General features: G+C 48.5%; 1 protein-coding gene across 1 annotated transcript in view; it reads left to right on the forward strand.

Annotated features, from left to right (window-relative positions):
• Positions 1 to 1248: 1248 nt before the first annotated feature.
• The window catches only part of MYH7B (myosin heavy chain 7B), a 44631-nt gene continuing 33652 nt past the window's right edge, over positions 1249 to 12227 (forward strand). Inside the window, exons 1-6 of the mRNA XM_036749620.1 lie at positions 1249 to 1367; positions 2719 to 2822; positions 6573 to 6716; positions 7393 to 7549; positions 7760 to 7787; positions 8343 to 8439. Coding sequence (XP_036605515.1) covers positions 1277 to 1367; positions 2719 to 2822; positions 6573 to 6716; positions 7393 to 7549; positions 7760 to 7787; positions 8343 to 8439 — 621 coding nt within the window. The 5' untranslated portion in view covers positions 1249 to 1276. The remainder of the gene's footprint in view (positions 1368 to 2718; positions 2823 to 6572; positions 6717 to 7392; positions 7550 to 7759; positions 7788 to 8342; positions 8440 to 12227) is intronic.

Below are 12227 nucleotides of genomic sequence, written 5' to 3' on the forward strand. Positions count from 1 at the left end.
AGTCTCTTTGTCTCTATCTCTATATTTCAGTCTCTCAGTTGTCTCTCCTTATCTCTATTTCAGTCTCAGTGTCTCTCCCTATCTCTGTATTTCAGTCTCTCAGTGTCTCTCTGTATCTCTGTATTTCAGTCTCAGTGTCTCTGTATCTCTGTATTTCAGTCTCAGTGTATCTCTGTATCTCTGTATTTCAGTCTCTTAGTGTCTCTCTGTATCTCCGTATTTCAGTTTCTCTGTGTATCTCTATATCTCTGCATTTCAGTCTCTCAGTGTCTCTCTGTATCTCTGTATTTCAGTCTCAGTGTCTCTCTGTATCTCTGTATTTCAGTCTCAGCGTGTCTCTGTATCTCTGTATTTCAGTCTCTTAGTGTCTCTCTGTATCTCTGTATTTCAGTTTCTCTGTGTATCTCTATATCTCTGCATTTCAGTCTCTCAGTGTCTCTCTGTATCTCTGTATTTCAGTCTCTCAGTGTCTCTGTCTGTCTTTGTGCTCCCCTGACAATAGGAGGTAAAAATAGCCCCTGGGCGGTGCTGGCTGGGATAGAGATAAAAGGGAATTTGCCTTTTGTGTCCTGTGGCCAGGATGGGGGGGTCGCTGGGCCTGCGCTGACACATGGGGATTGCTGACATAGCTTCCCTGCTGACCTTGACAGGGCTGATAAAAGAGCCTGAGCTGCCCCAGGCCTTCACTTCGGGTGCTGAGGTTGGTGATACACAGTGGGGGAGTGTGAGCTGGGCTTGAGTGTGCTGGGACTCGGACTGTGTGTGTAGCTATTCACACTTGGCTGTATGTGGGAGAGGGTAGCTCTGTGGGTATGTCTGCGGGAGGCTGTCTTAGACTATGGCTGTGAGTGTGCAGGGGTACAAGACAGCGCATGGGTATGAGTCTGAGTGGGCAAGTCCACTTCTCTGTGAGTGGGTCTGAGCGTGGATGTATTTACCCATGAACTGCTGTGTCCTACATTGGTAGGTTTACCATGCCTATGTCTGCGTGTGCGTGTGAAGGAGGAAGGAGGACCGGGCTGTTATCCTGCCCCTAACTCGGGACCTTTGGGTTGGCTTCTCAGCTGAGGGAGGCTGAAGGAATGATTCCATGAAGCTTCTGAGGCCTGCCCTCCTCCATACTCCAGGGCTCTTGCACGCTGACTTGCCCTCGGCCAGCTCTGGCACTTCCTTGTTGACCCTTCCTTCTTTCTTATCTTCTCCTCATGGGGCTCCCCAGATTCTCCTACTGTTCCTCATTTCTTGTCGTTACTGCCCGGCTGCCACCTCTGCCGCCATGATGGACCTGAGTGAGTTGGGGGAGGCCGCAGCCTACCTGAGGAAGAGCTACCAGGAGACGGTGAAGGTGCACACCGTTCCGGGAGATGGTGAGAGCGGGCATGGGACATAGGGACGCAGGCACAGACACAGATGTGGGACGCTAGTATGGGGATCCAGGAGTTACAGGAGCATGGGAGTGTGGAGACCATGACACAGAGAAGGCAGATGTTTCAATTTAATAATGATAGGTATTAATATGATAGTAACTCATATAGCACCTTAATGTTTACAAAATACCATGTATTCTTTCATTTGATCCTCACATTCCTTAAGACATAGGTGCTATTACCATTTTTAATTTCACGAAAAAGGAAACTGAGGCCAAGTGGGGTTAAGTGCCTTGAAAAATCTCACACAGCAAGTATCCGAGGCAGATTCAGACTTTGGTGTTTCCAACTCCCAGTCCCATACTCGTACTCCCCGGGGCCACATAGTAAATTCTATCGGTAAACTCAATAGACATTTATTAAGAACAAATATAGGGGTGTGTGTGGAGAACTCTGCTGGCCTTGGGATAAGTTTGGCCAAGATGTGGTTCCTGCCCTTGTGGAGCTCATGGTGGGAGGACAAGACACATTCACAGATACTGGAACTATAAAACCCAATATAACAGGATAAGCACACTAGAGGTGTGAAACGAGGGGCTGTGAGCAGTGATCTGAGGGGAGGAAGGTTGAGGGTGTCAGGGGAAGAGTTGGTGCATGAGTGAGTTGCATTTTTAAGGATGGGTAGGAATCCAACCAGCCAGGAGGGGGAGGGAGGACATTCCAGGCATAGAGAACAGTTTGAACAAAGGTGGAGACTCGGGCAGAGTGATGTGAACACAAGGAAAATGGGGCTGTGGGCCAAGGGCCCTGGAGAGAGTCATAGACACGAGTAGCCTAGCCCCTAGATGGCTAGGGGAGGCTACCTCAGTTAAACCCCTAGGGCCCTGAGGGGCGTAAGCTGGAACCAGGAGAGAAGGCTGGGCCTCTCGGTGTGCTTGCGTCTCTGTGCTCATATTTATAGAGATGAGTATTACTAACACTCTCATTCCCAGGTGACTAAAATCAATCTCAAAGGGGCCTTGTCCAAAATCACCCTGTGAGTTAGTGGCTGAGCCCGGTCAGAATCCAGGTTTCCTTGCACCTAGGTCCCCCTTGTGTATACAGGAAAGTTACATACCTGTCACTTAGGGCTGGTGGGGAGGGAAATGAGGAGCCTCAGGGCTGGGGGTGGGAGGAGGCCTGGTGTTTAGGGGGGTAGCATTGTTGGGGGGAAATAGGAGGTCTTGGAGGTGGGGAGATCAGAGAGAACCGTTGAATTTCTCACACCCTCTCCCTGGAAGCTCCTGAGCCTCAATTAGAAGAGGTTTCCCCCCTACCCCCCATCCTGACATTCTTATTTCCCCTTCTCCAGGGAAGAAATGGGTCTGGGTCCCGGATGAGCAGGAAGCCTATCTGGAGGCAGAGGTCAAGGAGATCAAGGCAGGCAGAGTCACTGTGGAGACCAAGGACCAGAAGGTAAGAGCCCCTGGACTCTGCTGTTCTTCACCCGAAAACCCCTGACATCACAGGCCTCCCTTGCTTTGACTACTCTGAGACCCTCAGGCCACCTGGGGCCAGGCCTATAATCCTAAAACACGGTCTTCCCTAACCCAAGGAGCCAAGATTCAAGGGAAATCAACTTCCCAAGGAGGAATGGAATTTTACTCTAATCCAGACAGATAAGCTGGGGCTGAGACTGTGATGAAGAGACAGTAAGATACAGGAGAAGATGCAGAGGACCTGTGTGACCTGGTGCAAGTCACTTAGCTTCTCTGGGCCTCAGTTTCTTCACTTGCAAAATGAGGGGGTTGAATTAAGTGGCCTCTTAAGCTCTCTTTCAGCTCTGCAGCTGTGAGCCTATGACAGCAAACATGCATAATCAAAGGTCATTTGAACCTATAAGCTTGCTCTCTTTGTCTCTTTCTCTCTCTCTATCTCTGTCTCTCTATCATGTAGGGGGTGGGGAGGGAGGGAGGGAGGGAGAGAGAGAGAGAGAGAGAGAGAGAGAAGACAAGAGAAGAGAAGAGAAGAGAGAGAGAAGAGAAGAGAGGGAGAAGAGGGAGAGAGAAGAGAGAGAGAGAATGGGGGGAGAGAAGAGGGGGAGAAAAGAGAGAGAAGAGGGGGAGAGAAGAGAGAGAAGAGGGGGAGAGAAGAGAGAGAAGAGACAGAGAGAGAGAGAGAAGAGGGAAAGAGAGAAGGGGGAGAGAGAAGAGAGAGAGAGAAGAGGGAGTGAGAAGAGAGAGAAGAGGGAGAGAGACAGAGAGACAGGGACAGGAGGGACAGATAGAGAGACAGAGAGCAAGAGAAAGGGAGAGTGAGAGAAAGAGAGGGGGGAGAGAGAGAGAGAGAGAGAGAGAGAGAGAGAGAGAGAGAGAGAGAGAGAGAGAGAAGAGGGACAGAGACAGAGACAGAGAGAGAAATAGAGAGAAAGAGAAGAGAAGAGAAGAGAAGAGAAGAGAAGAGAAGAGAAGAGGGAGAGAGACAGAGAGAGAAATAGAGAGAGAAACAGAGAAGAGAAGAGAAGAGAAGAGAGAGGAGAGAAGAGAGGGAAGAGAAGAGAGGGAAGAGAAGAGACAGAGACAGAGAGAAAGAGAGAGAGCCCAATCCATAGAAAGCAATGAAGGGGAACACATGATTAACCTGATACACTTCCCCATAGGAATATTGGCCATCTAGCCATGGTTGTAATGGAGACCTGATTAGAAAAAAAAATTCATTTGAAAAAGAGATTGGGGAGGGGGTGACTTGGGTGATCACAAGTTCAATATGAATCATGTGTGCAGTGGCAACCCCCAAAAGCTAATGGGCTCTAAGGCTGAATTAACAGAAGTCTAGTGAACAAAGAGAGGAAGAGGGTGGGTGGTCCTGCTGACCACCCTGCTTGGATCACTTTGATTCAATTAAAATTTGATTCGATTAAATATCTCTGAGGGGGCTCAGTGGAGAGAACACTGGGCCTTGAGTCAGGAAGGCTTAAGTTGAAGACCTACCTGCCACTTAGCAGATGTATGACCCTGGGAACGTCGCTTGACCTTACTCAGCCTCAGTTTCCTCATTTGTAAAATGAGAGAATTGGATTCAGTGGACTCTAGGGTCTTTTCCAGGTCTGAAATCTATGATCCTGTGGTCTATTCTCCTAAGCTCTAAGGGCACGTAGAATACAAAGATGAAAAAAGACATAGTCTTTGTCATCAGAGAGCTCACCATTTGGAAGAAGGGGGAGATGGATATATAAATGAGAGGCAGGGTACAGCAGCAGATAGAAAACCAGCCTCGAGGACAGGGAGACCTAGGTTTGAGCCCCACCTCTGACATCTTGGCTGTGTGACCCCTGATGGAGCACTTAACCTCTCCAAGAACATAAATTGCAGAGAAGGTGCCGACCTGCACTGGTGGAGGAATGCCCTCACCTGGGAGTTCTCTATACCAATGAAATCACAGGTCCTATCCCTAGCTCCTATAGATATATCGGTATAGGTATAATATAGATGATTACATCATGATTCATTGCTTCCATTTCTGTAGAGCTTGTAGTTTGAATAGAAGCTCTTTGAGATTGGGGGTGAATTTTATTTCTGTCCCTGTCCTCCCACCACATAGTAAAATCCTTAATAAATACTTTCGGATTTAATTGAATCATTGAATCGACAGAGTGCTTTCTTCATATCTTTGAGAGACAATAGGATGGTTATTATTATACCTGTTTTAAATATGAGGCAAATGAGGTCTAGAGACTTGCTGAGGGTAACACAATTAGTAAGTATTGGAGGAAGGATTGGAACCCAGTTTTCCCATCTATGAGTCCTGCGGTTTTTCCACTGCACCACAATTAGGTGAACTAAAGGTCAAATAGAGAAGCCTGAGAGATGTGGAGACGGAAGGGTCACTTTGAACTGAGAGGAGGGATCACGAGGGCTTCGTGGAGGAGGTGGCACCTGAGCAGGGCAGAGAATGATGGATGCACTTCAGGAGGTGGAGACTGGCAAGGGAGGAGGGAGCCATTCCAGGCATGAGTAAAGGTGCCCTTCCTTCTTAAATCATCCTTCATTTATTCACTTACATTTTCGGGCTGTGTGCCTCAGGAGGACATAAGCTTCTTGAGAGCAGGAACTCTGTCTCAGTTTTCTGTTTGTATGCCCAGCATCTAGCATGATGCCTGGCACATGGCATGTGTGTGGCATTTGTTGAAACGAATTGAATGGAACTTGATACCGCACAAGGCTCAGTTAAGGAAATGGGGTGGGTTAGTCTGTAGAAGAGAAGAGCCATAATGGATATTATGAAGCAGCCTGGTCTAGGGCACTGGACTTCAAGTCATGAGGACCTGGGTTCAAATCCTGCTTCAGACACTTATCAGCTATGTGACCCTGGCCAAGTCACAACTTGTCTCTGCCTCAAATTTCTTACATGTTTAAAAAAAGGAGAGGAGGGGTTAAACTCAACGGCTTTTAAAGTCACTTTTAGCCTTAAATCTCTGATTCTATGATAGCCTTCATCAAATATCTGACAGGAGGGAGGTGAACCAGCATTGATACAGCACCTATTATGCACCAGGCACTGTACTAAGCGCTTTACAAATATGATCTCAACAACCTGGGGAAGCAGGTGCTGTTCTTATCCCCATTTGACAGGGAGAAAATGGAGGTAGACTGGTTAAGTGACTTGCCCAGGGTCACACAGCCAATCAGCATCTGAAAACTCAGGTCTTCCTTATTGCAGGCCCAGTGCTCCAGGCACTATACCACCTAGACTTGTCCTGTTTGGTACCAGAAGGCAGCGCTAGAAGAGATGGGGCAGTCTCGGGGAGGCAGATTTCAGTTCAGTAGAAGAAAGGACTTTCTAACAGTTGGGGAGAGCAGTCCAGCCATGGAATAGTTGGCTTTGGGAGGTAGTGAAGTCCTTGTCACTGAAGGTCTTCAGGCAAAAGATGACTCCCTGTCTGGGATGGGATTCCTAAACTGGGGGGCAGGCTGGATGAGCCCCTTCCACCTCTGACCCTCTATCCTCCCCTACCCCTCTTTCCAGAATAGTAGCCCTGCCCTCCCTACCTTTGCACCCCTCTCCTTCCCAAGACTGACCTGCTGGGTCAGGTTGGACCCTCCCCTTGGTCTCCCTGAGGGACATTAGGGGCTGTGGGGCCCTAGATGGCTGGGAGGGGTCCCAGGGCCTGGGGCCAGAGGGAAGGGTTCTGAGACTCCCAGGTGATAGCCCCCACTTCCCCTACAGGTCCTGACTGTACGTGAGGCTGACGTGCAGTCCATGAACCCACCTCGTTTTGACCTGCTGGAGGACATGTCCATGATGACCCACCTCAACGAAGCCTCAGTACTACATAACCTTCGTCAACGCTACGCCCACTGGATGATCTATGTGAGTCCCTGGAGGCCAAGGCTGGGGAGGGCATCCAGGGGACCGGCAGGAGCCCTTCAGAAGGTCCTGGGACAGGGGAGTCCTACGTTTCAGAGAACTCCCTCAGCCCAAGAGGGAGGGAATTTTGGGCTTCTATAGGCATCTCAGGCAGCACCTGACAAATAATCAAATAACAAGTATTTGTTATTTGATGAACTGGGCCCTGTGCCAGGTACTAGGGATCCAAAGGCAAAAATGACATGGCCCCTGCCCTCTAAGGGAGGGATATAGGTGTGGATAGGTTGAAGGGGAGGGGAAAGGGGCAACAGCATATACACAGATAAGTAAATGCAAAAGATCCATAAGGAAGTACAAAATAATTTGGGGGAGTGAGACTCAGGAGGAGGCACCAGCAGCAGGGGATGATCAGGAAGGTGCTTCATGTTAGAGGCAGTGTTTGAGTTGAGCCTCCAGAGAAGTCAAGGATTCTGAGCGGGAGATGGGAAGGGAGAACATTCCAGGAGTGGGAACAGCCCGGGCAAAGAAACCAAGAAAAGGCATGGAGTACTAAGTAGGAGAAACAGCAAATACAGTGGTTTGGTAGCACCATGGAGTGTGCGGATGTGTGAGAATGTGTGAAGACCCTAGAAAGGTAGGAAGCAATCAGATTCTGACCAGGTTTTTGTCTCTCTTACAGACTTATTCAGGCCTGTTCTGTGTCACCATCAATCCCTACAAGTGGCTTCCTGTCTACACTGCAACCGTAGTGGCTGCCTACAAGGGCAAACGACGCTCAGAGGCACCACCCCACATCTACTCTGTGGCGGACAATGCCTACCACACCATGCTACAGAGTAAGGGGCTGACCCGGACCCACACCCCTAATATCAGACTCCCTCCTCTAGCTTCTCCTCCATCCTGATCCATGGGTCAGGCTGTTGGCTGGCTCCCCTAATACATAGAGTACAAGGCTGCCCAGGATCTGGGGCTAGGCTGAGCTTGTGGGGTGGGGGGAGGTATTGTGGTAGGGGCTGAGACTCACATCTTCCATTTTTCCACTACAGATCGGGAAAACCAGTCCATGCTTATCACGTGAGTACCCAGTGTTGGGGATGGGTTGGGAGGCTGGGGAAGGGACTGGGAATCCAGCCTAGGGCTAGGGAGATAATGAGACTATCTCCCCTCACCCCCATCCTCTCTAGCTTGCTGACTTAGAATTGGGATTTCAGGATCCCCCAAGGCTCCAGACAGATGGCAGGACACCAAGGCTTTAGATTGGGGCTGGGAGAAGTTCAAAGCCCTCAGGGGCTTCAGAGACACCCTGTCCCTGATATCCGCCTCCCCCCCCCCACCCGCATCACAGCTCTAAACCAGCCCCTGAACCAAGAGTAAGCCTACATTTGTTCCTTTAGGGAGGCACTCCCTTTCTGCCTCAAGAGTTCATGCCTCCACCTCCCAATCAGAGGTGGGAGGAGGGGATCTGATCTTTGTTTCAGCACAAGACCAAGACTTTCCTTGGGGATCCCAGGGCAGGGAGCCTTGGAGCCAGGGGTAGGGAATGTAAAGGGGAGGACTAAGGAAGAAGGGGCCCCAAAGGGGTGGGAGAAGCCTTCCGATGGAGACTGACTGGCTTTTCTGTCACCCAAGCGGAGAGTCAGGAGCCGGTAAGACCGTTAACACCAAGCGGGTCATTCAATATTTTGCCATCGTCGCTGCCCTGGGAGAGGGGCCGGGCAAGAAAGCCGTAAGACCTGCCCTGTTTTGGCTTCGGCTTGTTCCCTTTCTTTTCTTCCTCCTTTTCCCCTTTCTCCTATTTTCCTTCTGGGGCCTCTCAGCCCTGGCCCTGCCTGAGCCTCCTCCCCCAGGGAGGCAAGACTCTGGCCTGAGCAAGGCTTGACCAGCCCAGGGCCCTGTGTCCAGAGCTCTGGGGTTCCCTCCACTCCTTCCTTCCAGGACTTCTGCCCTTTACTGAACGATGCCCACCCACCCGCAGGCCTCTCCTGGTCCTGTCCAGTCCCATTTCCAACTGTTGAGCCTTGCTCTCTGGGGGCTTTTCGGTTTTGTGGTGTTTTTGTTTTTTTCCTGTGCTTTTGACATTATCATCTTTTTTTTCTTTATTTTATCACTTTTCCCTTTTCATGTCTTATCTCCCTGTTTGGGGTGTTTTTTCTTCTACTTCTTTTTTTTTCTCTCTCTCTCTTTTTTAAACCTTTCCTTTTTCCACCTTCTACCTTCTCCTGAGTGGCCAGAGGACATGAAACTACATAAAGAAAGGTAGTCTGGGAGCTTTGGGCTAGCAGGGAAGAGCAGCAGCCTGTATGGGCAAAGTGAGGAAAAGCAAAAGGGAACCGTTTCAGATCCCACAGAACAGGATGAGGGACTTTGAAGGGGGAGAAGGGAAGTGATCAGGGCCATAACCCCTTTCTCTTCACTATGAAATCTTGGAAGCTATCTTGGAAAGACCATCAGCAATCATTTAGTCCAATCTATACCTTAGAAATGTCCTCTGAGTCCTCTCAGCTTCCACTTAAAAATCTCCACTGATGAGAAGCCCACTACTCAAAAAAGGAAGCCAATTCCACTTTTCCACAGACAGACAGACAGATCCATAACTAAGGGAGGCTGTTCGCACTTCAGAAACAATGAGAGAAACAACCAAGTTTAGCATCTCATTAGCAAGAATAATTAGTTAAAATTGGAATCAGTCACTCAATGAACATTTATTGTGTGTCAAAGAGGTGCTAGGCACTGGGTTGGGTGACTGTAGAGAGATAGAAGACAAAAATGAAATAATCCCTACCCTCAAAGAGCTTATAGTCGATGAGGGGAGACAAGTGTAGAATGATATTCAGAATAAATACAAAGTAATTAGGGAGGGAAGGCACTAGCGGCTTCAAGCATCTGGAAAGCTTTCATGAAGAAGGCGGAGTATCATTTGTGTCTTGAAGGGAGGGAGGAATTCTATTAGGGTAAGGAGTGCATTTCAGGTATGGGGAATGACGAGTGCTTTAGCAAAGGGATGGGCTATGCTGTACCCTGCATGAGAAATGCAAAGGTCAGTATGACTGACCCTCAGAGTGCTTAAGAAGCATGGTCTATAATAAGCCTGAAAAGATAGGTTGGGGGCAGGTTGAAAAGGTAGGAGGAGCTAGTAGGAGCAATAATGAGGCCCCCCGCCCCGAGTTCATTGAGTGGGGAGAATGAGTGACGCCGTCAGATCTGCACTTAAGGAAAGTCGTGTTGGCAGCTGTGTGGAGGAGAGATGAGGCAGAGAGACCCAATGGGAAACTAGTCCAAGGGAGAGGTAATGAGAGTCTGAATTAGGGTGGTGGTTGTTTGAGGTGAGAGAAGGGGCCAAAGAGAGATGTTGTAGATTTAGACATGGTAAGATCTGAAAACTGATTGGAGGTGTGGGGTGGGACAATGGGAGGAGTCTCAGATAACACCACAGTGGTTACAAACCTGGGATATTGAAAGAACATTCAACAGAAGTAGGGGAGTTTGGTAGACGGATGAGCATTGGGGAAAGATAATGGATTTTCTTTTTTGTACATGTAGAATTTGAGGTGTCTATGGGTCTTCCAGTTTGAAGGTAGTTAGTGAGGTGGCACTGAAGATCAGGAGAGAGACTGGAGCTGGGTATATAGGAAGTGACCCATTGACCTACTTCCTCTTCCCCCAAGGTCGTACCCTCATTGAGCTCTTTCTGGGCCTCAACCATACTATGCTCCCTCTCACATGGTAGCCTTCTATGGAGCTGGCCTCCCAGTGTCATGGGGGCTAGTGTTCACTGGCTCACCAGCATGGGGCGATGAACTGGGTACTCTCCATAAGGTCTGAGATACCTCGCTGAGGTTTTCCCTGCCTTCCACCAACCAAACTTCTCTCAAGTTGACTTGAGGAAGCACTCCATGCTGCTGACCCTGGGCGTGTTTTATAGTACTTGACCTGAATATAAGAATTGCTAGTTAAAAATTCGTGCACAGCTCTAATTATTAGGAATGTTTTCCAACTAAAATGTGTCTTCCTGTAACTCTCTCCAGATGCTCCTTGTTCTGCTCTCTGGGAGCAGTAATACAGATAATTACATGCTTTTCTCTCAGTCAGCAATCAATCAACAAATATTTATTAGGTTCCTGTTGTGCCCCCAGTACTGTGCTAGGCTGTGGGGATATAAAGGCAAAAATGAGATAATCGTTGCCCTAAAAAAGCTTATGTTTTACTGGAATGTAAACTCTAGCAACAAAGGGTTGGCAAAGCCTCTACAACGGTTAGGCCAGGTAGGTAGGACAAGTGTTGTTGGAGGGATTATTTCATTTTTACATTTTTATCCCTAGTGCCCAACACGGAGCCTGGGACATTTTAGGTTCTCAACAGATGCTTGTTGACCGAATGACTGATGGATTAGACACGGGATTTCACCAGTATAATAAATTCCCAATGAGGAAATTCACTCTATCAATGAAAGTTAGCACCTTCTCTGCAAGTTACAGTTACCGAGTTGCCTAGAACATTGAAAGGTCACATAACTTGCCCAGTTATCACAGTCAGAGAGCTTCAGAGGCAGGATTTGAATGGAGATCTTCCTGGCTCTTAGCCCAGCTTTCTATCCACTATGCCACTATTACTTTATAGATAAGGAAACTGAGGCTCAGAGGACTGATTAGCTCAAGGTCACATGGCTAGTTGACATTGCAGCTGGGATCCAAACCCAGATTCTCTCTACCTCCAAATGCAGCGTCCTCCACCATCTGACACGGCCTCTTACAGCTTCCATATTTTACAGCCTTACAAATATCTGAAGGCAACAATTATGTCTTCCCCAAACTAGACATCCCAAGTTCCTTCGACTGGTGCCCTAGATGGCCTTGGTCCCCACTCTTCTCCAACTTGCAATATTCTTTAAAATGAGCTACATAGGACAGTCGAAATGTGCTCTGATCTGGGCAGAGGACAGTGGTTCCAGCACATTTTCCCTTCTGCCTCTCTTTTAATTAATTAGCATTTCTGGGGGCCATGTTGTATTGTTGTAGCCAGGCTTTGGGGAACCGCTCCAAGGAGTATAGTGTGTGTGCAGAAAGGGAGTCCCCCTTACCTTCTTACACACGTCTACACTTAGACTTGTTACTTCTGAGAGATGGTGGCAGGGAAAAATATGTTTATGTCTTTGCAGCTGGCCGAGTCAGTCATTCACTTTTTTTTCAGTCATGTCCAACTCTTTGTCACCTCATTTGGGGTTTTCTTGGCAAAGACACTGGAGTGGTTTGCCATTTCCTTCTCCAGCTCATTTTACAGATGAGAAAACTGAGGCAAACAGGGTTAAGTGACTTGCCCAGGGTCACACAGCTAGTAAGTGTCTAAGGCTGGATTTGAACTCAGAAAGATGAGTCTTCTTGACTCAAGCCTGGTGCTCTATCCGCTGTGCCACCTAGCTGCCCTCAATTGGCCCAATAGACCCCCAAATCCCAGGTAATGTAAGAATCCCAAATGGGGAGTCAAGAGATCTGGATTCTAGTACTAGGTGACCTTGGG

This window comes from Trichosurus vulpecula, chromosome 3 (assembly GCF_011100635.1).
Source record: "Trichosurus vulpecula isolate mTriVul1 chromosome 3, mTriVul1.pri, whole genome shotgun sequence".
Taxonomy (NCBI): Eukaryota; Metazoa; Chordata; class Mammalia; order Diprotodontia; family Phalangeridae; genus Trichosurus; species Trichosurus vulpecula.